This window comes from Vombatus ursinus, unplaced genomic scaffold, assembly GCF_900497805.2.
Source record: "Vombatus ursinus unplaced genomic scaffold, bare-nosed wombat genome assembly UNPS02014779.1, whole genome shotgun sequence".
Classification (NCBI taxonomy): Eukaryota; Metazoa; Chordata; class Mammalia; order Diprotodontia; family Vombatidae; genus Vombatus; species Vombatus ursinus.
In genome coordinates this window covers 56,617,843-56,640,836 of record NW_020954557.1, presented here as the reverse complement: position 1 = coordinate 56,640,836, position 22,994 = coordinate 56,617,843, and the positions used below count along the sequence as shown (strand labels likewise).

Below are 22,994 nucleotides of genomic sequence, written 5' to 3'. Positions count from 1 at the left end.
AAGAAAGAAAGAAAGAAAGAAAGAAAGAAAGAAAGAAAGAAAGAAAGAAAGAAAGAAAGAAAGAAAGAAAGAGAGAGAGAGAACCTCTCCTCTGAGGATTCTGGTTTTCTTGATGTCCTCAGAGAACCAGATCTTAGTCTCCAGTTGTTAAAAGGACATCTAAACTTAGATTATGACTAGCACCAAAAACTCAGTAATCCAAAAATTAAGCATATGATCTTTCCCCCTAGCCCTCTTTCTTTCTGACTTCACTATTTCTGTCTGAAGTATCTGATCTTCCAGGTTTGTAATTCTGGGATTATCTTTGAGTCTTTCCCTCTCCTTCATTTCTCATATCTGATTAATTTCTACGTTCTCTCGATTCTACTTCTCCATCTTTCACATCCATTCTCTCCTCTTTATTCCTACCATTGCCACCATACTCTTAAACTTGATTAGCATCCATTTAGACTATTGCAGTAAACACCTAACAAACGTTCCAGCTGCACTATCTCCCCATCCCTCCAATCCATCTTTTGTATGGCAGCCAGAATAGTCTTTGTTATGAATATATCTGGTCAAGTTACTCTTCTGTGCAAAAATCTTCAGTGGCTCCTCATCCTATACCAAATAAAGATCTAACATTTATTTTCATATTATATATATATATATATATATATATATACACACACACACACACATATATACATATACACATATAATGTGTTATGTTATATATACATATATACAATATATATTATATTATATCACAGTATACCTGACATTCAAGGCCCTCCATAACCTAGCCCCAACATAACTTTCCAGTTCTAAATTGGTGTGACCTTATAATCCTGTAAACACCAAGCTCATTTCACTGTACAGAGTTTTGTTATGATTCCAATGCTAAGGGAGCTTACCATTTCTGAAGCTTCTTCCTCAGTTCTCCTTCTTCCTACACTGGCCTGCTATATATTCCAGTCTCAATTATCTTCCTTTTCTTACTAACCTCTCACCTAACATATCATTAAAAAGAATTTCTAGACTGTAAGAGTTGTGAAATACTGGGATATATTACCAAAAGAAGTTGTAAAGTCTTCTTTTTAAGATTTTTTTTATTAATAGGAAGAAAATTTTAATAGTTCACATCTATGTAACATTTTACTGTTATAAAGCACTTTTACAAATGCTTTTTCAATCCTCACGACAACCCTGTGAGGTAGGTGCTATAATTATCCCCATTTTACAGATGAGGAACTGAGACTCAGAGAGTTCAGGGTCATACACTAAGCGTCTGAGGTGGAATCAAAACCCAGTTCTTCCTAACTACAAGATCACCACCAGACACGGGAGTGATAGAACTGGAGCTGGGAGGGCCCTCGGAGACTGTGTAGCCTTGCCTTATTTTATAAAGTCCAGTACGCCATGATACTTCCTTCTGTCTAGGGGCAATGAAATTAAGTGGATAGCTACTTGAGGTTCCTTTAATTACTGTGTTTTAGTTTCTCTAGAGAGGCCTTGTCAATTTAAACTGCTAAAATGTTATTTGTAATAGGATCAAATTCCCCCACGGTCCTCTGTTTAGAGAAGTATGTAACACTTAGACATCTTCAAAATAATCTGATATGTATGAAAGTACTTTATATTAATGGAAACCCTTTGAGACAGATGCCATTTTACAAATGAGAAAAACAAAGCAGTGAGATTAAATGACTCATCCAAAGTCACAGAACTAATCAATAACATAACTAAAAGTGGAACCCAAGTTTCCTGTGCCAATAGAATTGAGCTCTTTCCACTTAACCATGTTGTTCTATCTATTGCCAGTTTTAACTGGGGAGTATACCGGCAAAAATTGATCCCGCTGTCCTTGATACTTTTATACTACTCTGTTTGACCCCTCCTAGACATCTTGTAATTTATATTATGGTTATTTGGGTATATGTCTAACGCCCCCACTAGATGGTATATCTAATAGCTCCATAGAGGCAAAAATGTGTGTCCTTTAGTTTCACATCTCTTTTAGCACCTAGCACTTTGTCTGATATGCAGCAGACACTTAAGAAAAAAAATGTTGTTGTTGTTGTTTTTGCAAGCGAATAGTATTGGTATACATAATCTTATACAATCATGGTATGAGTACATTGTAAATCCTTTGATAAATTTCACTGTCTTTTCTATTCTCACTGTGTGATCTCAAAAAAATTTCATAGCTTTCCTCCCTTTGATTCTTTCTTTGCAAGATGCTGATGCAAATTCCCCACTTGGCACAATGTTGTAACTGGCAATACTGTCAGTTTCTTTGGGATGCTTTGGAATGCTAAGGGAATGTGGGAGAGTATTTATTACTAATAAGTTCCCTTAGGGAGAAAAACTCTCTTTAATGGTGAGAATTAAACTGCTAACTGTGTTGAACATCAGCTTTCCTAGATAGTCATGGAACCAACCATTATTCACTTAGCTCAGCATATTTTTTTTTCTGTTTATGTATGCAAGCCTCCAAAGTTACTAAGTATTCAATCATAAAAGTAGATTGTCTGGAAAGGTTTAACAAAAAGGGAAACACTAAAAAGAGAAATACAGTCTGGAAATAGAAGAAATTTATTTAAAAAGACTTTCCCTTGTCAGAATAAGTCCCCTCCCCCCACCCTAACCAATAAAATAAACGATACAAAACCCAAACCACCTTCTAGAACACTCTTCCCTTCAGTACCCCAGATGGTTAGAAGCAACGTGCTAATAGAACATGCAGGGGCAGCTAGGTGGCGCAGTGGATAGAGCACCGGCCCTGAAGTCAGGAGGACCTGAGGTCAAATCCGGCCTCAGACCAAACACTTGACACTTACTAGCTGTGTGACCCTGGGCAAGTCACTTAACCCCAATTGCCTAAAAAAATAAAAACAGATCATGCAATCACTTCTTTAATGCTCACAAACATACTGCCCACAAATATATGTTGTTCATAAGATTTTGGAATTGATAGTTAGAAAGAATCACTGAGGGTCAGCTAGGTGGCGCAGGGGATAGAGCACCAGCCCTGAAGTCAGGAGCATCTGAGTTCAAATATTGCCTCAGACCAAACACTTGACACTTACCAGCTGTATGACCCTGGACAGGTAGCTTAGCCCCAACTGCAAAAAAAAAAAAAAAAAAAAAAAAAAAAAAGAAAAGAAAAAAAGAAAGAAAGAATCACTGAGACCATCCTGCCCAATCCCCTCATTTTAGGATGAGGAAACAGCTCTAATGAGTTGTCCATGAGTAACCCAGTGCCATGTTATTATATGTAGTGTAAACCCTTTCAAGGTCAGAGTCAAAGGAAATTTATTTGTGCAAGGCACTAGTGCACTAAATGCTTTCCCCTCCCTTTTAAGCAATTTTTTGTGTGCTAAGTGGGTTTGACCCAGGGGTCAAAACACTAGGTGCACAAAGATTAGAAATGATAGTCCCTGTCCTCAAGGAGTTTGCAATCTACTGGAGAGAAATATAACATATACACAGATAAATATGGAACAAAATGATTGCTATGAGAATGAAGTTTGTCTTTTAGTATTCCACTCCAAAAACGTCTCACCTTTTATCCAGTGTTATCCAGATTATCAAAGATAGTCCAAGCTATCAAAACTTAGCAGAAAGAGAACTTGAATTCATTCATCTCTTTCATATTATTGACCGGAAGCTTCCCACAGTGCTCTCAGAAAGGATTTTAGTACACAACCAACACGACTTTGTAAGCTAGCAACTCTTAGCATATTTAACTAGAGGCTGATAGAGTACTGGGAGAATATGCTGGAGCCAGCTCGAGCCAGGTGTGAGAGTTACTTGTTAAGTTTTGAGTTTGAGCATTTACACCTTAGAAACTGGCAAATGCTACAAATGAGGGCTTGATTTATTGTTTCATTGATTGTCTAGATTTATGAAAGCGATATAGAGAAAATGTTAATAATGCAGATTAAACTTAAAATTGTGTCTGTGAGCACATTTTTTCTCCCTAGAAAGCTGGTTGTTAAACATTTACCAGAAAATCCCCTGGGTCAAACCCTCTTAGCACACAAAAAACTGCTTAAATGAGAGGGGAAAGTTAATACTAAAATCTTAACTACCACATGAACTTTCAGAGAAGTTTCTGGCTAAATACAAATGCAGAAACCTACAAAGATAATACCTACTAATTGAGAATGTGGTTGTCAGCAATAACTTAGAATCACAAATTCATAAGCATTCTTTTTTAAAAAAGCATTCTTATAGAAAAGATGGAATGTAATTATCATAGACTTGATTGATTGTAAGTAGCTTGGCATGAGACTGCAGAGCCTACCATAAAAAGAGGAGTGAATATAGATGCTTCTCTGCCTATCTGAGAAGAACCGCATAGCCCCTGCTGTATGGCTTCTGTTTCCTCTAACGTGGCTTCCAGAGTAAAGAATGGCCATAAGGGAGATTATATGTCCTTTGTGTCCTTATGCACTTCTCATTATTTCCAGTTTAGCCAGGTCACTTGTAATTACCTTCTTCCTTGCCCTAAAGCAATCCCTCCCTCCTCTAAGTGCCAAAAGCATCTTCTTTATTCCTGCTTATCCCTGATTGGTTGTTTGTTTAAAGGATACACTTTAAAAAATGATTTGTTGTAAGAATATTAAACATCACTACAATCAATTAACCTTACTTATCAGCTAATTTTAATTTGAAAAAATGTATTGATATAATTTGTTTTTCTGTTAGTTACATTTTCCAATACATTTATCCCTCTCCCCATTGCTCCCTCAGAGAAACATCCTTATTACAAAGAATTTTAAAAGGGAAAAAATAGTTTACAACTCATTGCATTTTAATATAGTTTCACTGGATACATAAAATGCAACAATAACTTTTCAGCCACATCCTCTATGTCTCTCTCAGGATGTTTTGACCATTCATCCCCATTCATCTTTCCTTTTACGTGGTCACAGATGGTAGCAACTCTTTTTCTGGTCCTGCTTTCTTTGATTTGCATTATTTCATAAAACCCTTTCCAGATGTCCCTATGTTCCTCATACTTGTAGATCTTAATTGTATTCGATGACCTTAATGTAACATATTTATTGAATCATTTTTATATTGTTAGATAAATTTAGGTTGTTTTCAGATTTGGGGTGCATTTTTGAGAGGGAGTGGTGGATTTCAAGTGATGCTGTTATGAAAGATTTTGGACAGATGATTCTTTTTAAAATACAACCCAGGTATATTGTCCACAATAAAATGATTGAGACAAAGGGTCTGATTGTTTCAGTAATATTTACTGTGTGCTGAGTGAAGTAAGCAGAATGCCAAAAATGATAGGCACGATGACTACAACACTGTAAATGGAAAGAACAGCAACAAAACAACAAAACTCTAATTATAATGAGCAAGTTGGCCTAGAGAAGAACAGAGGAAATGCAATTCAAAACCTTGCTTGCAGATGTGGGGGACTATGGAAAATTGTATATACTCTCAGACACAAATTGATGTAATTGGTTTTTTGAACTATTTTTTTTCTCTTTTAAAAAATCTTTGTTACCTAGGATGGCTTACTATGTGTTGGGGAGGGGAGAGCGATATATTTGGAAATGGTGATGAAAAAACAAAATATCAATAGATATTTTTTAAAATTATATGGAAAAACTAAAAACAGAAGAGCAAAAACACCTTATGCTGTGTGCTGCCAGATTGTATTACAGAAAAATTCTATAAGTGTGCAGTTTCAAAAACAATGAATAGTGGACCTGTTTCTCCATAACCTCACCTACTTTTAAGTTTCATTGGTTTTAATTATTTTGGCCAATTTTATGAGTATAAGGTGCACCTCCAAGTTGTTTTAATTTACATATCTTCAAAGTTAGGTTGATTATTTTTCAAATGTTTACATTTCCCCTTTTAAAATTTCTCTATTAATATCCTTTGACTACTGTGAATTGGATTAGGAATAAAGCTTATAAACTTTTGGTAGTTCCTTATGTGTTTTAGGTGTCACCTTTTTATCAATGGCATTTGCTACAAATATTTTCTCCACCGATTTTTCTTTTTTAATATTTCATTATATATGATTTATTGTACAGGAATTTTTTTTAATGTAACCAAACTCATTTATCTTGTCCCTAATAATTTTTTTACTTGTTTAAGAGGAAGAAAAATGCATTTCTTCTCCGGAACTGAGATAAGTGCATTATGAGATATTCTCCCATCTTTTTATAGTTTTCTTTTTATGTTCAAATCTGTTATTCATTGAGGTATATGGAGTGGGATGTGCTACCCCTTTTTAGGGACAGATAAGTTTTGACAGTTTACCTTTATTTCCAAATGTATCCTTCTCCTCTCCTTTATCTGGCAAGATCCCTTGGAACAAAAGAAATTTTAAAGGAGAAAATAGAGTTCAGAAAATCAATTAACACATCAACTCTAACCCCATTAAGAGTCCAGTTACATGGACTATTTCACTTCCTTCTCCTGCCCCACTTCCCACATACTTTTCATTACCTTATTTCTGGCAAGAACTGAGTTGGGAAGTGATGAATTATTACTTCTTTTTTTCAAGTATTTGATTCCTACAATAAGGAGTATTCAAAATTTACCAAGGGTAGCTAAGCATGTAGGATCCTAGCATACCACTAAAATCACATCACATGGGCAGTCACCTCTGGGGTAAGGAGGAAGAGCCTTGTCTAGAGATGAGTTATGCTATATCACATTAGAGTTCTGCATCTATTCTCCTTTAAGGAAATCAGGCAGTGGCTTTGCTTAATATTTCATAGTTTTATATAGAACTTTAAGGTTTATAAAGCACTTCACATATGTTACTCCATTTGATCCTAACAACAACTCTGTAAAGTATTATTATTATCCTCATTTTACAGATGAGGAAACTGAAGCCAAGAGAGGTTAAATGGTTTGTCCCGAGTAACATGCCAAGTAAATGTCTGAGATAGGATTTGAATTCAGATCTTTTTTATTTCAAGTCCAACACTCTATCCACTATAATACCTAACTTGAGAGAATGAGCACCAACATAAGGTTTTATTACCTGAATTCTAATTCTGGCTCTGCCATAACTTTGTGTGAATGAATTTGAGTAAATCAGTTAATAGTGGCCTAACCCAAAAGAGTGGGTTTGATTGTAGGAAGTTCAGATCCAATGCAGAACAGAAAGTACCATGTGTACAGAAGAAGTCTTGGTGTCCAAATCACATTCCAGAGAACCTGCCCTGATTTTACAAGTGAAGACAAAGGCATGGGCCAATTTTCAGGGACTAGGCAAGACAAAATATATTTTGAGAATAGTAAATAGTCTTCTTTCAGTGTAGGAATTCTGATACCCTGGCTTATTTGTGCATTCTGTTTCTATTGATTTTGCTTGTACAACACATCTCCATGTTTTTCCATTTCCTTAATTCCTTAATGAAAACTCTTCACAAACATGTCACAGTAAGAGAAGGGAACGGTGAAGTAATCACAGAATCTTAGTGTGGGAGGTAATTGCTGGGGATCATTGTCGAAATGCTTCAAAACTCATAATTGAGACTTTATCACAGGAGACTGGAAGGCAATAGCAAATTTTCAGGAAGAACTGGATATATTGGAAATGATCCCAGGAAGTCCATCAAGAAGGCAATAGTCTAGACATGAAATGATTAAGGCCTGAAATTATACTCTCACTAGTAAAATGGAAAGAAAATGAGTATACACACATACATACAGATACTTATATATGAAATATATATACATATATAAATGAAATATATCAAGAAGCCTTTCACAGACCATACTTCCTTCCCTCTGAGATTATCTTCAATTTATCCTATATGTATCTTATTTGCACATAGTTGTTGGGCATTTTGTGTTCCCTCCCCCATTAGATTGTTAGCTCCTTGAGGGCAGGAAGTAGGTTTTTTTTTTGTTTTGATTTGATTATTTGTTGGGTTTTTGCCTTTCTATCCTCAGTGCTTAGCAGAGTATTTGGCATATAGTAGGCACTTAATAAATTTTTGTTGACTTGACATAAGAAGTATTGGCAGAACTATGGACAGGTCAGATATAGAGAGGAAAATATCAAAAGCTCCCCTAAATTGGATGCCCCTTCAAGGCAGAGACTGTATTCTCTGTTTGTTTTAGTCCTCACCCACCTACTACAATGCTATGCAGATGAGAGTGCTTAAAAATATTCTGGAATAAATGGATATATGGCTGGATGAATGGATAGATAGATAAATAGATGGACAGATGGATGAAGAGAGAGATTAGACTTGAGAATCATTACAAAATGATGAGTCTGGAGGATCAAGAAAATAGTGATGTCTCCAATGGTCATGTAATTTGGAAAAGAAATTGAAGGGAAGACAGCTCTTTCTAATATATTTAATATGTATTGGTGCTGGTAACAGTGATATTCTGCTGCCATGTTTGGAGAATTTGCAAAGAGACTTTTTCTTCTTGCATGTTATAGTCTGTATTTGGAGATTGTAAGAGGTGATTCTCAAAGGGAGGACCATGACATACTTCTGTGCCACTGTTTTTGCCCTCCACACATCCATTTGAAACTCCACAAATTAGAAACTCCTTGCTTTGGCCTCCACCATAAATTCAACTCCTTTTGATTCTGCAGTTAATGTTATGAATCATCAGAGCCCAAACAGAGAAAAACATTTGTTTGTTTGTTTTTTCCTGCATGGTGTGGGGAAGGTCAATATAGCAATTCTATTTAAGGAGGCACAAAACCACCTCATTTGATGGAAAAACTTGGGAGTAAAGAAAGAGGAGAGGAAAGGGGGAGCTCAATGGACGAAGAGGCAAAGGAATCCTAAGACTAGGCTAATGAGTTGAGACCTGACTTCCTAGGAGCCATTCTTCTTTGCCAACTTAAGCATCCAGTGTGTCACCTTTTCTCAGGGCAAAGAATACTGTGCGGTAATGGAGAGGAAAGTCTGAGAACCACTACTCTAAGTATTTGGAATTCAAAGGACCATGCTTGATTTCTTTTCGTGGTTCATGTGCATGTGGGCGATTTGGAATACCATATGATGATAATGAGCCTAACAGTGATAACCAAACCATGCTAGAAGGGTTTTTTGACCTGTTCTAACAGCAAACTTAATGTAGAGTACTAAAGTGACTATTTTTATCACAAAAGAGGCTTTGAAAAAAGGTTACAAAGGAACTGTTCATCCAAAACAGGAAGATTCTGATAATAGTCACAAAGGCAAATGGAGAGCATCATGCCATGCAGGGACTAACGTCAGTGATAATGACACACTGACAGTAGTTCTACTCAATTTTCTCTTCCAGAAAAGACAACAAAGGGCCTTTCCCTAATAAGAGGATTCATCTCCTCCATTATGTCTTGAAATAAAAGCAATGACTTCCTAAGCTAGGACTTTTAATTAAGATGCTTACCTAATCATCCTGTAGCCATTTGTGCAATCAAGATGACTGCGTATTAAGGCACTGGCTTTTCTCCAGACAGTAACGAATAGTGAGGCTTCTGTTTGGCAGATCTTGCATCAAACAATACCACCATGTACAAATTATGGATGTCTTTTGGTGCTGTTTTAAAATTTGGCCAGCAAAGTAATGCTGTGTCTTGGGTAAAGATGGGCTGGCTATTCCATTCCAGTTACATTAGTGGCAGGCATTACTTTATCCCTGGTATAAGACAGTATTCAAACTGGAGCCAACAGAAAAAAAACTCTGCCCAGTTCAACTCTTATCTCATCACTCTTGTTTTAATTCTACCTCTTTTATTTAATTTTGGACAGAACACAATAGCATAGATGCAAGTGCAGGGAAGAGAGATTTTATCTCATTTTATTACCTATTTCTGAATCTAGCTTAACTTCAATTAAAATCTTAAGACATACAATCTCAAAAAGCCAATGGCTTTTCCTGAAACCATTATAGGCACACAGCCATTGGCTGAGCTTTGGAACAGATTGGCCCGTAGCCATTTTTCAAAATTCTTACATAACACTAGAGCCTATAAATCTCCTCTAGCAGAGAGGAAATCTATCATCTGTGCTGTTGTAGGAGAGAACAACAATGTTCATGGTTTTGCATGAACACTGCATGTAAATCACACTCTTAGGACAATTCACCTGTGCCAAACACGTAATCAAAGTCTAGGAAGGGTTCGATGACTCTTCCAAGCTTCCAATCTTAAACCTAGGATTTTGAGCTTTGAAAGGTAGAAGAAAAGGAGGAGTCCTCTACACAATACTGTGCAAAGAGACATGGAAATTAAAACTTCACAAAGCAGAATGGGAGTTCATTGGTCATGGGTTCTAGTCTAACTGGGAAAAAAATATTCAGTGATTTTTATGGATGGCACTTTAGTACTTTGGATTTTATCAATGTGAAAACTCCCTCCATTGACACAGTAGAGTTAGAGAATAAAGGTTCGAATAATGCTTTGCTGCTTTACGTGACCTTGGGCAAGTCATTTAACTTCAGTATTCCCCATCTGTAAAATAAGGGTGTCAAACTGGATCTCTCAATTCCCTTCTAGCTCTAAATCTAAAATTATACAATCCAAACTTGATAGTTATAGTGATTAAAAAAAAAAAGATTGGCCAATATGGTGATAGCTGTCCCTAAACTAAGCTATCTCTTTCTCAAACAGTAATATTAGCTAGTATTTATATATATATATATATATAGCTTTAGGATTTGTGAAGTGCTTTACATACACTATCTCATCTGATCCTCACAATAATCCTGTGAGGTAGGTGGTATTATTATGACTTTTACAGCTGAAGAAACTGAGGCTAACAGAGGTGAAGGAACTTGCTGAGCATCTCACAACTAATAAGTAATTAGAGGCGACTAGGAGGCACAGTGTTGGACTTGGAGTCTGGAAGACCTGAGTTTAAATCCTGTGTCAGGTACTAGAAATAACCAATGTAAATCACTTTGAAAACTTTGAAGTACTGTGTCAATGATAGCTATTATAATAATTATTATTGTTGTTATTATAGCTAAAATTTATACAGTGCTTACTATGAGCCAGCACTGTTAAGTGCTTCACAATTAGAAGGTGACCAAGGCAGGATTAGAAGTCAGGTCTTGTACGCAGAGACCAGCACTCTGAATTCGATACCCTGGTCACTCTTCCCCACCTAAGACATAAAGGCAGTACCTCAGACCTCTCTAGCTAGAGGGAACCTGCCAGTACTTTCACTCTGCTAGCATAGACTTGGAGAACCCAGAGTCATCATCATACAGATCTGGCTTCAGGTACTTACTAGCTGTGTGATCCTGGCCAAGTCACTTGACCTCCATCTACTTCAGTTTCTTGATTGTAAAATGGAGATAATAATAGCATCTATCTCACAAGGCTCTTGTGAGGATCAAATGAAATAATATTTGTAAATGGTAGTAAGCACTTAATAAATGCCTGTTCCCTTCCCCGCTTCCACCCTGAATACAAGAGAAGATGATATCAGATCTGAGCTTTAAGAAAATCACAGGGGTAACTGGAGAGGGGAGGATAGACTGGAGAGGGGAGACCCTTGAGGCAAAGAGATCATTAGTAGACTATCGAAAGAGTTTAAATGAGAGGTGAGAGATGAGAGGAGGGATTGTATTAGGATACTAGCTGTTTGAGCAGAGATAACAGGTTATATTCAATAGACGTTATAAAGGTAGAAATGATGAAATTTGACTACTGGATAAATGGAATGTGGGAAAAATGAAGAGTACAGGATGACACAGAAGTTAGGAGTCTGGAGGATTGTTGAGACCTTGACAAAAATAGGAAGATTGTGAAGAGCAGAATATTTAGGGAGAAAAGGTAAGAAATTCTTAATTGAATGTGTTGAGTTTGAAATGCCTACAGGATATCCAGATTGAGATCTCTAAAGGGCAATTGGGATGTGTGACTGGCATTCAAGAGACAAAGGCTGGATGTATGGATCTGGGAATCATTGCCAACCCATGTGAGCTGTTATCATCTAGTGAAATAGTATAGGAAAAGAAGAGAGGGTCCAGGACAGATCCCAGGAGAAAATCCACAGCTAGTAGGGCTGACCTGGATGAAGATCCAGCAAAGGAGACTAAGAAAGAGCAATCAGACAAGTAGGAAGAGAACTCAGAGAGAGCAGCAGCATGAAAGCCTAAAGAGGAGAGAGTGTCCAAGAAGAAATAAGTGACCAACAGCATCAGATGCTGAAGAGAGATCAGGAAAGATGAGGATTAGGAAAAGGTTAGTTGATTTCGCAACTAAGGGATCATTGATGACTCTGGAGAGAGCAGCTTTAGTAAAATAAAGTAAGAGCCAGATTACAGAGAGTTTAGAAGAGAAAGACAAGAGAAGGCTATAGGAACATCTAGTATATATGGCTTTCTCAAGGAATTTAGCCAAGAGGGGAGGGGGAAGGAGACATATCTGATGATAGCTAGTGGCGATGGTTGGATCTAGCAAGGGTCTTTTAAAGATGGGGGAGGCATGAGTGTGTTTGAAAATAGTAGCAAGGGAGCCAGTGGATAGATAGAGATTGAAGGTTAGTATAGGGGAGGATGCTAGTAGGGCAATCTGCTAAAGAAGATGGGACAGGATGTGGGCAAGTCTTCTTGAAGAGGGAGTTCATTTTGCCTGGAACATTGAATTGTGAAACAATAATATGTAATAAGTCTGGAAAAGTAGATTGTAGCCATATTACTACTCTTTAAATGCCAGGCTGAGGAGTTTTATTTTATTTTGGAAGTAAAAGAGGGCTACTGGACATTTTTGAACAGAATCTATTTTGGCAGCTATGTGGAGGAAACACTGAAAGGGGGGAAAGATTGAAAGCAGAAAGACCATTAAAAAATAATGAAAACAGCATAAGCATAACAAATTTACTTGACCCTCTGTTCCCTTAATTAAAGTCCCATTTCTCACCTTCCTTTCACTGCCAAACTTCTTGAATTAGAGGTCTCACCTACCACCTTCATTTCCTCACAACCTACTCATTGCTTAACCTACACATTCTTGCAGTATGGCTTCTGTCCCCACCCCCACCCTCAATTCTACTGAAACTACCCTTACTGATGATCCTTTTTATTGAGAGTCTTCTCTCAGTCTTCAGATTTCTCAAAGAACCTGTGACATTTACCATTGTTGGCTATCTCCTCCTTACTGAAATTCTTTACTAACTTGCCTTTTGTGACATTGATCTTAGAAATTAGAGCTGCAATGAACCTTTGATATTCTAATACAGCCTAAGCTTTTCATTTCTTTGAAGATGAAGAAACTGGAACTCAGAGAGGTTAACTGACTTTTTCAAAGTAACACCCATAGCAAAAGCAGAGCTGGAATTGAAAAACTCATCCTCTGATTACAATTCCAGTGCGCTTTCCACTATATACCATGTTGTCCTTCTAGTTAGCCTGCCATCTCTTTAACTTTCTTCTTTGTCTTCTTTTCATCTCTTCTACTTGCCCCCAAATACTTTCTCATATCCTTCTAGCTCCAAAAAAAAATTAAAAATCCATATTTTGTCTAGAACCAAACATTTTTTCTCCTCTAGGCTCTTTTTGTTAATGACACTACTAATCTCCCAGGCTCCCAGCCTTAAACCCAAGAGAAATCATTGACTCTTCTTTCCCCTTTTTGCCCATATCTAGTCATTTTCCAATGTCTCTCTCTTCTCTCTTTTCTTTTCATCCTTATTACTACCACTTTAGTTGGATCTCCTATCACTTTATGTCTAGACTATTGATATATCTTTTTAACCTTCCTTCTGGACTGTGGTCATTTAACCCTGCGACACTTTATCCTGCAAACCACTACCAGATTGACCTTAATGAAATGCAAGTTTCATCCCTAACTTGTTTTAAAATCTTCAATGACTCCCCATTGCCTAAAGGATAAAGACCAGACACTTCAGGCTGAAATTTAAGTCCTCCATATTCTAGTCACAGCTTTCCTTTCTAGACTTATAGCCCACTTATTTCAGTCCAAACTGACTTGTATAAAGGCATCCAGTGACTTGGGTGAAGGCATAAATGGAATTTCCAGATGGCACAAACCAAGGAGGGATAACACCCCTAGCTAATGAAAACATGACCCCCAAAAATCTTGACAGCCTAGAGCATTGGGATGAATTCAGTAAGATGAAATTCAAAATCAACTTCACAGGGATTAGATAGCAGTTGTTCCAAAAAAAACGATCTAGGTGTTTTAATAGACTCCAAGCTCAATGTGAGTGAGCATTGTGATGTAGCAGCCAAAAAAATATGAAATCTTGGACCTCATTCAAAAAAATATCAGCAAGAATCATGATTGGTCATTGTGTTGATTAGAGTTATGAAGTCTTACAAAGTTGTTCACTTTTATGACATTGTTATAGTATAAATTGTTCTCCTGATTCTGCTCAATTCCCTCTGCATCAGTTAATATAAATCCTCCTAGATTTTTCTGAAACCATTTGTTGCAGCATTTCTTATACCACAATAGGACCAATGATGAAGCATACTGTCTACCTCCTGAGATATAGATGATGAACTAAATATGCTTAATAAAATGCATATTTTTGGACTTGGCCAATGTGGGGATTTATTTTTTATTTTGCACATCTGTTATATAGATTTTGGTTTGTTTGGGGATTTTTTTGGAGGGGGAGAAAATAAATACTTGTTCGTTGAAAAGAAAGCTTCCAGAAATAAGGAGGTGATAGTCTTACTGACTGTGCATACTCAGATTTCATCCAGAGTAAAGTGTACAGTTCTAGATAGGACAATTTAAGGTAGAGAGTGGCATTAGGTGGGCAACCAGAGTAGTGAAGGGCCTTGAGGCTATGTCAAATGAGAATCAGTTGAAGGAAATAAGGATTCTGATCTGGAGACTCAGGGTATCATAAAAGCTTCCTTTAGGCATTTAAGAAGTTAAACTAGTTCTATTTGGCTACCGAGTGAAGAAGTAGGAGTCATGGGTAGATGTTAAAAGAATCAAATTTAGGCTTGATATCAACAAAATCTTCTGAGCCATTAAATCTACCCAAAAGTAGGATAGGCTGCCTTGAGGTTTTGTGAGTTCCTCCCTTTGGAGGTCTTCAAGCAGAGGCTAAATGAGGCTACCACTTGTCAGGTGTGTTATAATAGGGATTCCTTTCTTATATGGGTTGGACTGGATGGCTGCTGACGTCCCTTATAGCTCTCAAATGCTGCGATTCTGGAATATCCATTATCTTCTGAGCACACCATATGCTTTCCCCCATTTGTTCCTCATACATTTCTCCCATTTTGGAATGCACTACCTCCCTTTCTCTACTTCAGACAACCTGTGATTTCATAAGTTTGGGCACTCACTCCACAAATAAAGATCACAGCCACCCAATGCTTTAATAGGAGTTTTATGAGTCACTGTGACCAAAAAAAAACCCATCATCGAATGATCAACCATCAGCCAATCTGAAATTAGCTAAGTTGTCCCCATAGACAACAAATAAATCTGACTAGACTGATCCACCATGGGGGCCTTTCTAGTTTCTTAGGACCTAACAGAGCTTGTGCTCTTCTGCCATTGCCTTTATACTAAACACCCCCAGTTCTTTCAATTAAATTTTGTGTGGCATGATCTCATTGGCATAATATAATTCAATTACCTAATGGATTAAATAGGGGTTTGTCTGGGAAAGATAAGTAACATTTATAGCATGATTTTTATCATGGGAAATGCACCTTCATTTCCAAGCAACCAATTTACAACTAAGCTTTTGGAAAGCAACACATTTGGAATTTAGAAGTGCCTATATTTTTTCTTGTTAGATCATCTTTGATGTACATGCAACCCCATTTCCCAATTAATTCTATTCTAGTATTCATTAAGAGAGATTCAGCAGCTGTAATGAGGGAGGTAAGAGTGCCACAGCTGAGGAAGGGCATTGGCCCATAGAAGGGAAACTATAGGGTAAAGAATTAGGGATGTTTTGCCTAGAGAATAGAGGACACATGAGGGCAGATTTCAGTTATTTGAAAGGCTGCCTGGGGAAGGGGAGTTGTATTTGTTCTTGTCTCCAGAGTGCAGAACTAGGAATAATAAATTGAAGCTACAAAGAAGATTAAGGCTTGATGTGGGGGCAAGGCAGGGGGAAGGAGAGTGCTGAATTCCCACTTCCTAGAGGCTTATACCTTGTAAGTGGCAACCTAAAGGGGATTTTCAGTTAAGTATAGTTGGATTAGATGTCCTCCAAGATCATTTAAAACTGTCGGATTCCATGATTCTGTGACAAACTGGAAGGTTCTCCAAAAGCAGAGAATGCATCATTATCTTCTTGTGTCCCTCAAGGCACCTAATAAGGTAAACAATCAAAGAACTTTGGTTGAATGATTAATTGACCCTCCCCAAAGGCTCAACTGGAAGAACACTGCATACTGACACTCCTTACATTCTAGCTGTATCTCAACTGTGGCATTTTAATCAATACCTGTCTGGTTTTCTCTATTAAATGAAGTTTATAATAATGGGACTTTGAAAAAAGCTCACCTATATATTTTCTGTAGTGTGATATGCTTGGATTTTATTATTTGAATAAATAGCATGTTACATTGAAAAACATGGAGGAAAAAAAATCAAGATATGGCTTCATCTTTGAGCTGCCTTTGATTGTCCTTGGCTGGGGAATTTCAAAGCAAATGGTGCCTATCAGGTCTGCCAGGGTTTGACTGAGCCTAGTGGGGCATCAGAAATTGACTCGGTGGACATTGAGGCAACCTAGATTTTTAAATATAATTTTCCAGATGGAGAAGGAGCAGCATGTGCCTTGAATCATAAACAGTAAGCTTCTTGAGGACCTGGATACTCTGATTTATCTTGTTTTTCCCTCATTACCAATCACATTGCCTTATTCATATATTCAATAAATATTTGTTGAATCAGATTGGATTCTGCCTAATTGAATTGCCTGCCCTGTTTTCTAGAAGTAGAAGGAGAGAAAGGACAACAGACAGGAGAATCAAAAATACTCGATTAGGCTCAAGTGAGCAGAAGTGCCTATGTACAGACAGTCTAATTTAACATTTGCTGATAAATAAAAACTTATAAATGAAAAAGAAATACTTTTTTGCCTTTTCAGATGTAACTGTGTGGAACCACATAATCCTAGCAATGATACCTTGAAGGAATGGAGAGAATTCAATATCTCTGCCTCTGACATAATTTGGAAGAACTTAACTGTGTCAGTAAGTGAAATATTGAAAGATTAATATGAGCATGAATATTATCATTTTTTGGGAGGGACGGAACTGTTGTTAAAATTTGAAACCAGTCATTTCTCCTAAGATTTAGAAATGACAACAAGAATAAAATATGTGTGTCATTAGAGAAATGCAGAAAGATTTTTAAACCTGAGCAATTTCAGTTACATTTTAATGAACTAGTTATTGGTTTATCATCATCATGTACATGCTCATGTGAGAAATAGGACTGAGTCTCATTGTGCCTTTACTCTGAAGACAAATTTACATATGAACAACAAGGGACTATGACTGAGATTAAGTCAAAACACATTTAATGACAACAACGGGTTTGACCTAAATTCTACCAGATGGCAAAACCAAAGCTGCCTTGTGTGGAAAGAATCTATAAGCTTTTATTTTAAATTCCCCTCCCCACCTCACCCCCACCCAATATTTCTCCAGCTGTTCAGGCTACACTGAGGGGAGGGGATGCTTTGTTAACATCTCAGTTTAGCTGCTGAAATGTTGTTTGCAGCATTCTCTCAATACTAGCCGTGGGCAGCAGAAAGGTTTGTCTGTTATGGCAGTCTGCTCAAATAATTTCTATAGCGATGTACCAAAGGAGATGGAATAATAAAGCCAACTGCTATGTATTTTGGGTCAAATGTGCCAAGGGAATGATTGAAAAGATAATTGGGATACCTTTCTTAATAAGAACCTCCTACAATAAAGGGCAAGATATGAAAATGGGATTTTCATGTGTAGTAGGACTGATGTCAATGGAGACCACTCAAGGTTGGGATCTTTTGTACCCCCAGACCAGGAAGCTGTATCAGGGAAGCTGGGGCCAGTCAGATTGAAAAGGGGAAGGAAGCTATTAGGGTCAGGAAACCACTGGTTGGACCACAGCGTATCTGCTTCCCCATTACCATTTCTTCTGGTCTGTTGTGTGTGGCTTTGTATGTGTACCTGTCCCATTTCATGGTATATATTTTTTAAAAATTCTGTCTCCACCCAACTGTATTTCACAGTTTTCCCTCACAACCATCTGTCTTCTTTTCTTTGTCATAGCATAAAAGATCATAGGATCATAGATTTAGAGCTGGAAGAGGGGACCTTAAAGGCATCAAGTCCAACCCCCACACTTTACAGATAAGGAAACTGAGGCACAGAGAGGTTAAAAGACTTGACTAGGGTCACCCAGCTAATGAGTGTATAAGGTGGAATTTGAACCCAGATCTCCCTGATCCCAAGTCTAATGCTGTCCCTCAAGGCTGGCTGTTTTCTTTCTCTTATGATCTCCACACCTGCATCCCTAGATGCTCCCAGGACATCTCTGTCTCTTTCTGGATGTCCCACTGGGTCACTGTGTTACCTCCTAAACCTGTTTCTCCTTCTTTCTTCACTATTTCTCTACATGACAATAGTCAGTCACCTAGTCTCCTACAAAACTGTAGTGTTATCTTTGATTTTTCCCTCTCCTTCACCCTTTGTATACATTCAATTTCTAAAATACTGTATATTTCACCTCTGTAACATCTCTCACATTCATCCTCTCCTCTCTATTCTGACTGCTGTCACCCTAGTAGAAGCTCTCATCATTACCAACCTAGGCTGTTTCGGTTGCCTCCTAATGAGTTTCCCAGTTCCACTTTTTACCTCCTTCTAATGTAGCCTTCACACTGCTGTTAGGATATACATTCTTCTGTATGAATCTATTAATGTCACTCTTCTGCTCAAAAGTCTTTAGTAGCTCCTAATTGTCTACTAAGTAAAGTTCAAATATCCAACCTCCCCCCATACACACACACTGATTTCATATTACCTTCCTTGCCTCATCTTTTATCACTTCTCTTCATATACTTTATGATCCGATCTGAACTCTCCTGCTTCTGAACCTTACCTATGGTGGTTCTTATGTCTAAAATGCCCTTGTTTCCCAGTCCTCATCTGTTAAATTCCAATTTATCCATTAAAATTCAACTTAAATGTCACCTGTTTCCTTTCCCTTCCTCCTCACCCCATTAGTATTCTCAATCAACATTTTGTTCCACAACTCTCTAACACTTTTATTATGCAATTGTATACTATAGTTTTCTGTGTTTGTGTTATTCCCCTACTGTAAGATTTATGAAGGGAAGAGCTACATCTTACCTAAAACTTTCTATCTCCCCCAAAGTAAAGTAATACAGAACTTTGCATACTGTGAATGCTTAATCACTGTCTGTTGAATTACTGTTGCTGAATATTCACTTTCTATACTCTTCTATCTTCAATCTGTAGCTGATTTTTTTTTCTATTTTGTATTTTTTTTTCAGTTCTATTCTACAATTTCATCAGTTTAAGGGACTCCCAGAAGGAAACTGACTACTTCAATATAGACTGGCAACTGTCCTTTGACTTTTAAGCTTAAGAGCATTGACTGGGGCCCTGAGACATTAAGTGACTTGTCCGTGGTCACACAAATAGTGTGTGTCAGAGACAGAACTTGTCTTCCTCTCTTGGGAGTTAGCCCTCTATTCACTACATAGCATTACCTGTCCAAATTATATTTTACTGAAAGCCAAACAGTTCCACCTGTGATTTTAAAGGATAATGTAATTTCAGTGAAAGCAATGGGTCTGACTTTTATATGTTCTGGATAGTAACCATACTACATGATTACAGGAATAATAATTAAATGTAAAGTAGTCAGTCCAGCAGAGTACCTTATGAAAGAAGGACTTATAGTTATAGTAATCTAGATAACCATATGGTTCCTTTTAAGAATTATAAGTTTGAGGGTCAAACATTATACTCTGAACAGTATTTTCCAATCAAAGCAAATCTAAATTGTTTTTGTTCACCCACTAGGCATAAACATTCTGGCAGAAATTTTCATATTATTTTTCAATAGCAAAAAGCAGTTTTTTGCAATGTATAATTGCTATTCTTCATCATAAATGGCCTTTTTCACCATGAGAAAAGATAAACAATGGCTAAGTATTCTCATTTCTGAAAAGTCTAGATTTAAAGACAGCATAAGAAAATACTCAGTTTTCCTTAAAGGAATGTGTGTGTGTGTGTGTGTGTGTGTGTGTGTGTGTGTGTGTGTGTGTATAATCTTCTTAAAGGGTTGATTTCTCTATGCTATCAGTATTATCCAGAAGATTTTAAGGCAAAGTACTGTTCCAGATCTATACAGAACTTATCAGACAGGAGTAGTTCTCTGGAATTATTGTCTATTCCATTCATTTAACAACTAATCCTAAATGTATTCCATTGTTTCATTAATTATCTCACTTATTGCTATTTAATTTTTCATATGTTTATGTCTGGTTTCTCCATCTCCAAAGTTCCTCAGGGAAGGGACCATGTCTTATTTGTATCCTTCGTGATACTTTAGTTGATGGGTAAAATAATTGTTTCTCTCCAATTTTCAGGCTTAGACAAAGTCTTTTCTCCTGGTTAAAACTTTAGGTTCTCTAGTTACAGATACACATAAATGGGACCAGCATACTTGTTCCAAATTTGATTCCTTCTTCCTAAAAAAGAATGACCAACACTCAAACTTTCTAACATTAAGACCTTGGTAGTGGAGATTTATTTTATATATACCTGTTGTAGTCTGAGCCCTTTATTAAGTAGAAAAAAACTATGAACAAACATGCTGATAGTTTCCTTTTTTAATTCTCAAAATTCATTTTTTTTTTTGCTTGGGGAGAATATGGTGCTTCAAAGGAAGAAAGGTAGACTGGAATTAATATAAACATATAAATAAACCCAGATTAGAGTTGTTTGTATGATTTTTTTTAAGCCACACTGCTCTGCAATCTGAGTAGATTCACAGAGAGTAAACTAAATAAAATTTACAGTTTCCTATAAATAAGTATAATTTATCAAGTAAATTTAGTGGATGAGACTTTGACTGTACCATGTTAAAAGGCATTTGTGAAATGACATGCATAGTAGAGATCAAGATCTAGCCAAAGAAAATACAGAGGCAGAAGAGTATAAGGACTTTAAACCAAGAACTTAAGGGGAAGAACACAAGCATTTATTAACTACCTACTGTGTACCATTTCATTTGAAGGAATGAGCAAGACAATCTAATGACGGGATTAATTATTCCTGCCTTTAGATCCTCCTCCTCTTTGTCTTCCTCTCTTCTGCAGGATCGTCTTTCAGAATTTCAATAACATTTTCACTTGCAAAGGAATCCAGAAAAGAATATATAACAATCAAGATTGTCATTATTATTTTATATAGTTCTTGAAGAATTACAAAACACTTTATATACATATTAGTCCACTTTTGCTACTTTTAACTATTCTTACAAAAGTTTTGAGAGAGAAGAGTTTGAAGTGATTGACAAAATTGTGGCTTTTTATTAACTACATTGTGTCCCTGTTGTTCACCAAAGTTCAAGTGAGGTTAAGAACAACTAGAGTGGTTTGGAAAATAACAGGTATTTAGAATCACAGATTTAAAGTTGGAAAGAACTTCAGAGGTAATCTAGTCCAACCTACTCATTCTACAGATAAGGAAACTGAGTCCAGAGGCTGAAACGATTTGCTGAAGGTCACAGGTCATAATAAGTGATAGAGGCAGGATCCGAGTCCAGATTTTCTGACCCCAAAATCCACTGATCTTTCCATTACACTTTGAGAAATTGCCTTGGGAAAGGGGGCAGAGCTCTTGCAGGTAACTAAAAAACAAACTTTATTTCTGGAGAGGTCTAGGCTTATGTGGGATAGATAACATAACTGAGTTTTCCTAAGTTTTTCTATCTTAACATATTATGATTATTTGTGACTGTGAGCGTAACGATTCCTATTGGATCATGGTTTTCCCTGATCAGTACCTCATACATAGTAGGTTCTTACTAGATTTGTTGAATTGGAGTATTTTTGTTTTCTTTTTGTAGATATAGAATACTATATTCCTAAGGACCAACTCGTTATTGACATGCTGAAGTATCATTAGTCAGTCAATAAGCATTTATTCTGCACCTACTATGTTCCAGGCACACTGCTAAGCTAAGCACTGAGAATATAAAGAAAGTCCAAAACAATGGTCCCTGCCCTAAAGGCTCTAATGGGTGAGACAACATTCAAATAACAATGTACAAACAAGATAATTTGGAGACAATCAACAGAGGGAAGATGCTATTATTAAGGGGAATCAGAAAAGGTTTCTCATAGAAAATGGAATTTTAGCTGGGACTTGAAGAAGTCCAGGGAATCCAGGAGGTGGAGATGAGGAGACAGTTTTCCAGGCATTGAGAACAGCCAATGAAAATACTCCCAGGAGTCCAGAATCGGAATATCTCATTGAAAAAACAGCAAAGAGTTCAGTGTCATTGGATCAGAGTATATGGAGGAAGAGGAAGGATAAGAAGACTGGTAAGATAGGAAGGTGCCAAGTCATACAGTGATTTAAAAGCCAGAGGATTTTACATTTGATCCTGGAGGTAACAGAGAGTCACTCGAGTTTATTGAATATTAGAGTAACATGATCAGACCTGTGCTTTAAGAACATCATTTTGATGAGTGAGGATAGACTGGAGTGGGGAGAGATTTGAGGCAGGAAGACCAACTCAAAGGCTATTGTAATAGTCCAAGTGTGAGGTGATGAGAGCCCGCGCCAGGATAGTGGCGGTGTTAGAGGAGAGGAAGACATAGAGAGATGTTATGAAAGTAAAAATTGACAGGACTTCACAATTACAAACTGCTCTATGATATAAATCAGAGAGGACAGAATTTTCCTGATCTGCTTGTACCACACAGACCAACTCAAGAAAAGATTTGCCTCAGCTGCTCAGCAGAAAAGAGGAAAGCTAAAACCTTTAACATGTTCCCAAATGAGAATTTATATGT

At 37.0% G+C, this 22,994-nt stretch overlaps 1 protein-coding gene across 3 annotated transcripts in view; it reads left to right on the top strand.

Annotated features, from left to right (window-relative positions):
* Positions 1–22,994, top strand: part of SLC4A10 (solute carrier family 4 member 10) — a 257,305-nt gene that overhangs the window by 192,004 nt on the left and 42,307 nt on the right. For all 3 annotated transcript variants that reach the window (XM_027865793.1, XM_027865794.1, XM_027865792.1), the window contains one exon: positions 17,034–17,139. In XM_027865793.1, coding sequence (XP_027721594.1) covers positions 17,034–17,139 — 106 coding nt within the window. The remainder of the gene's footprint in view (positions 1–17,033; positions 17,140–22,994) is intronic.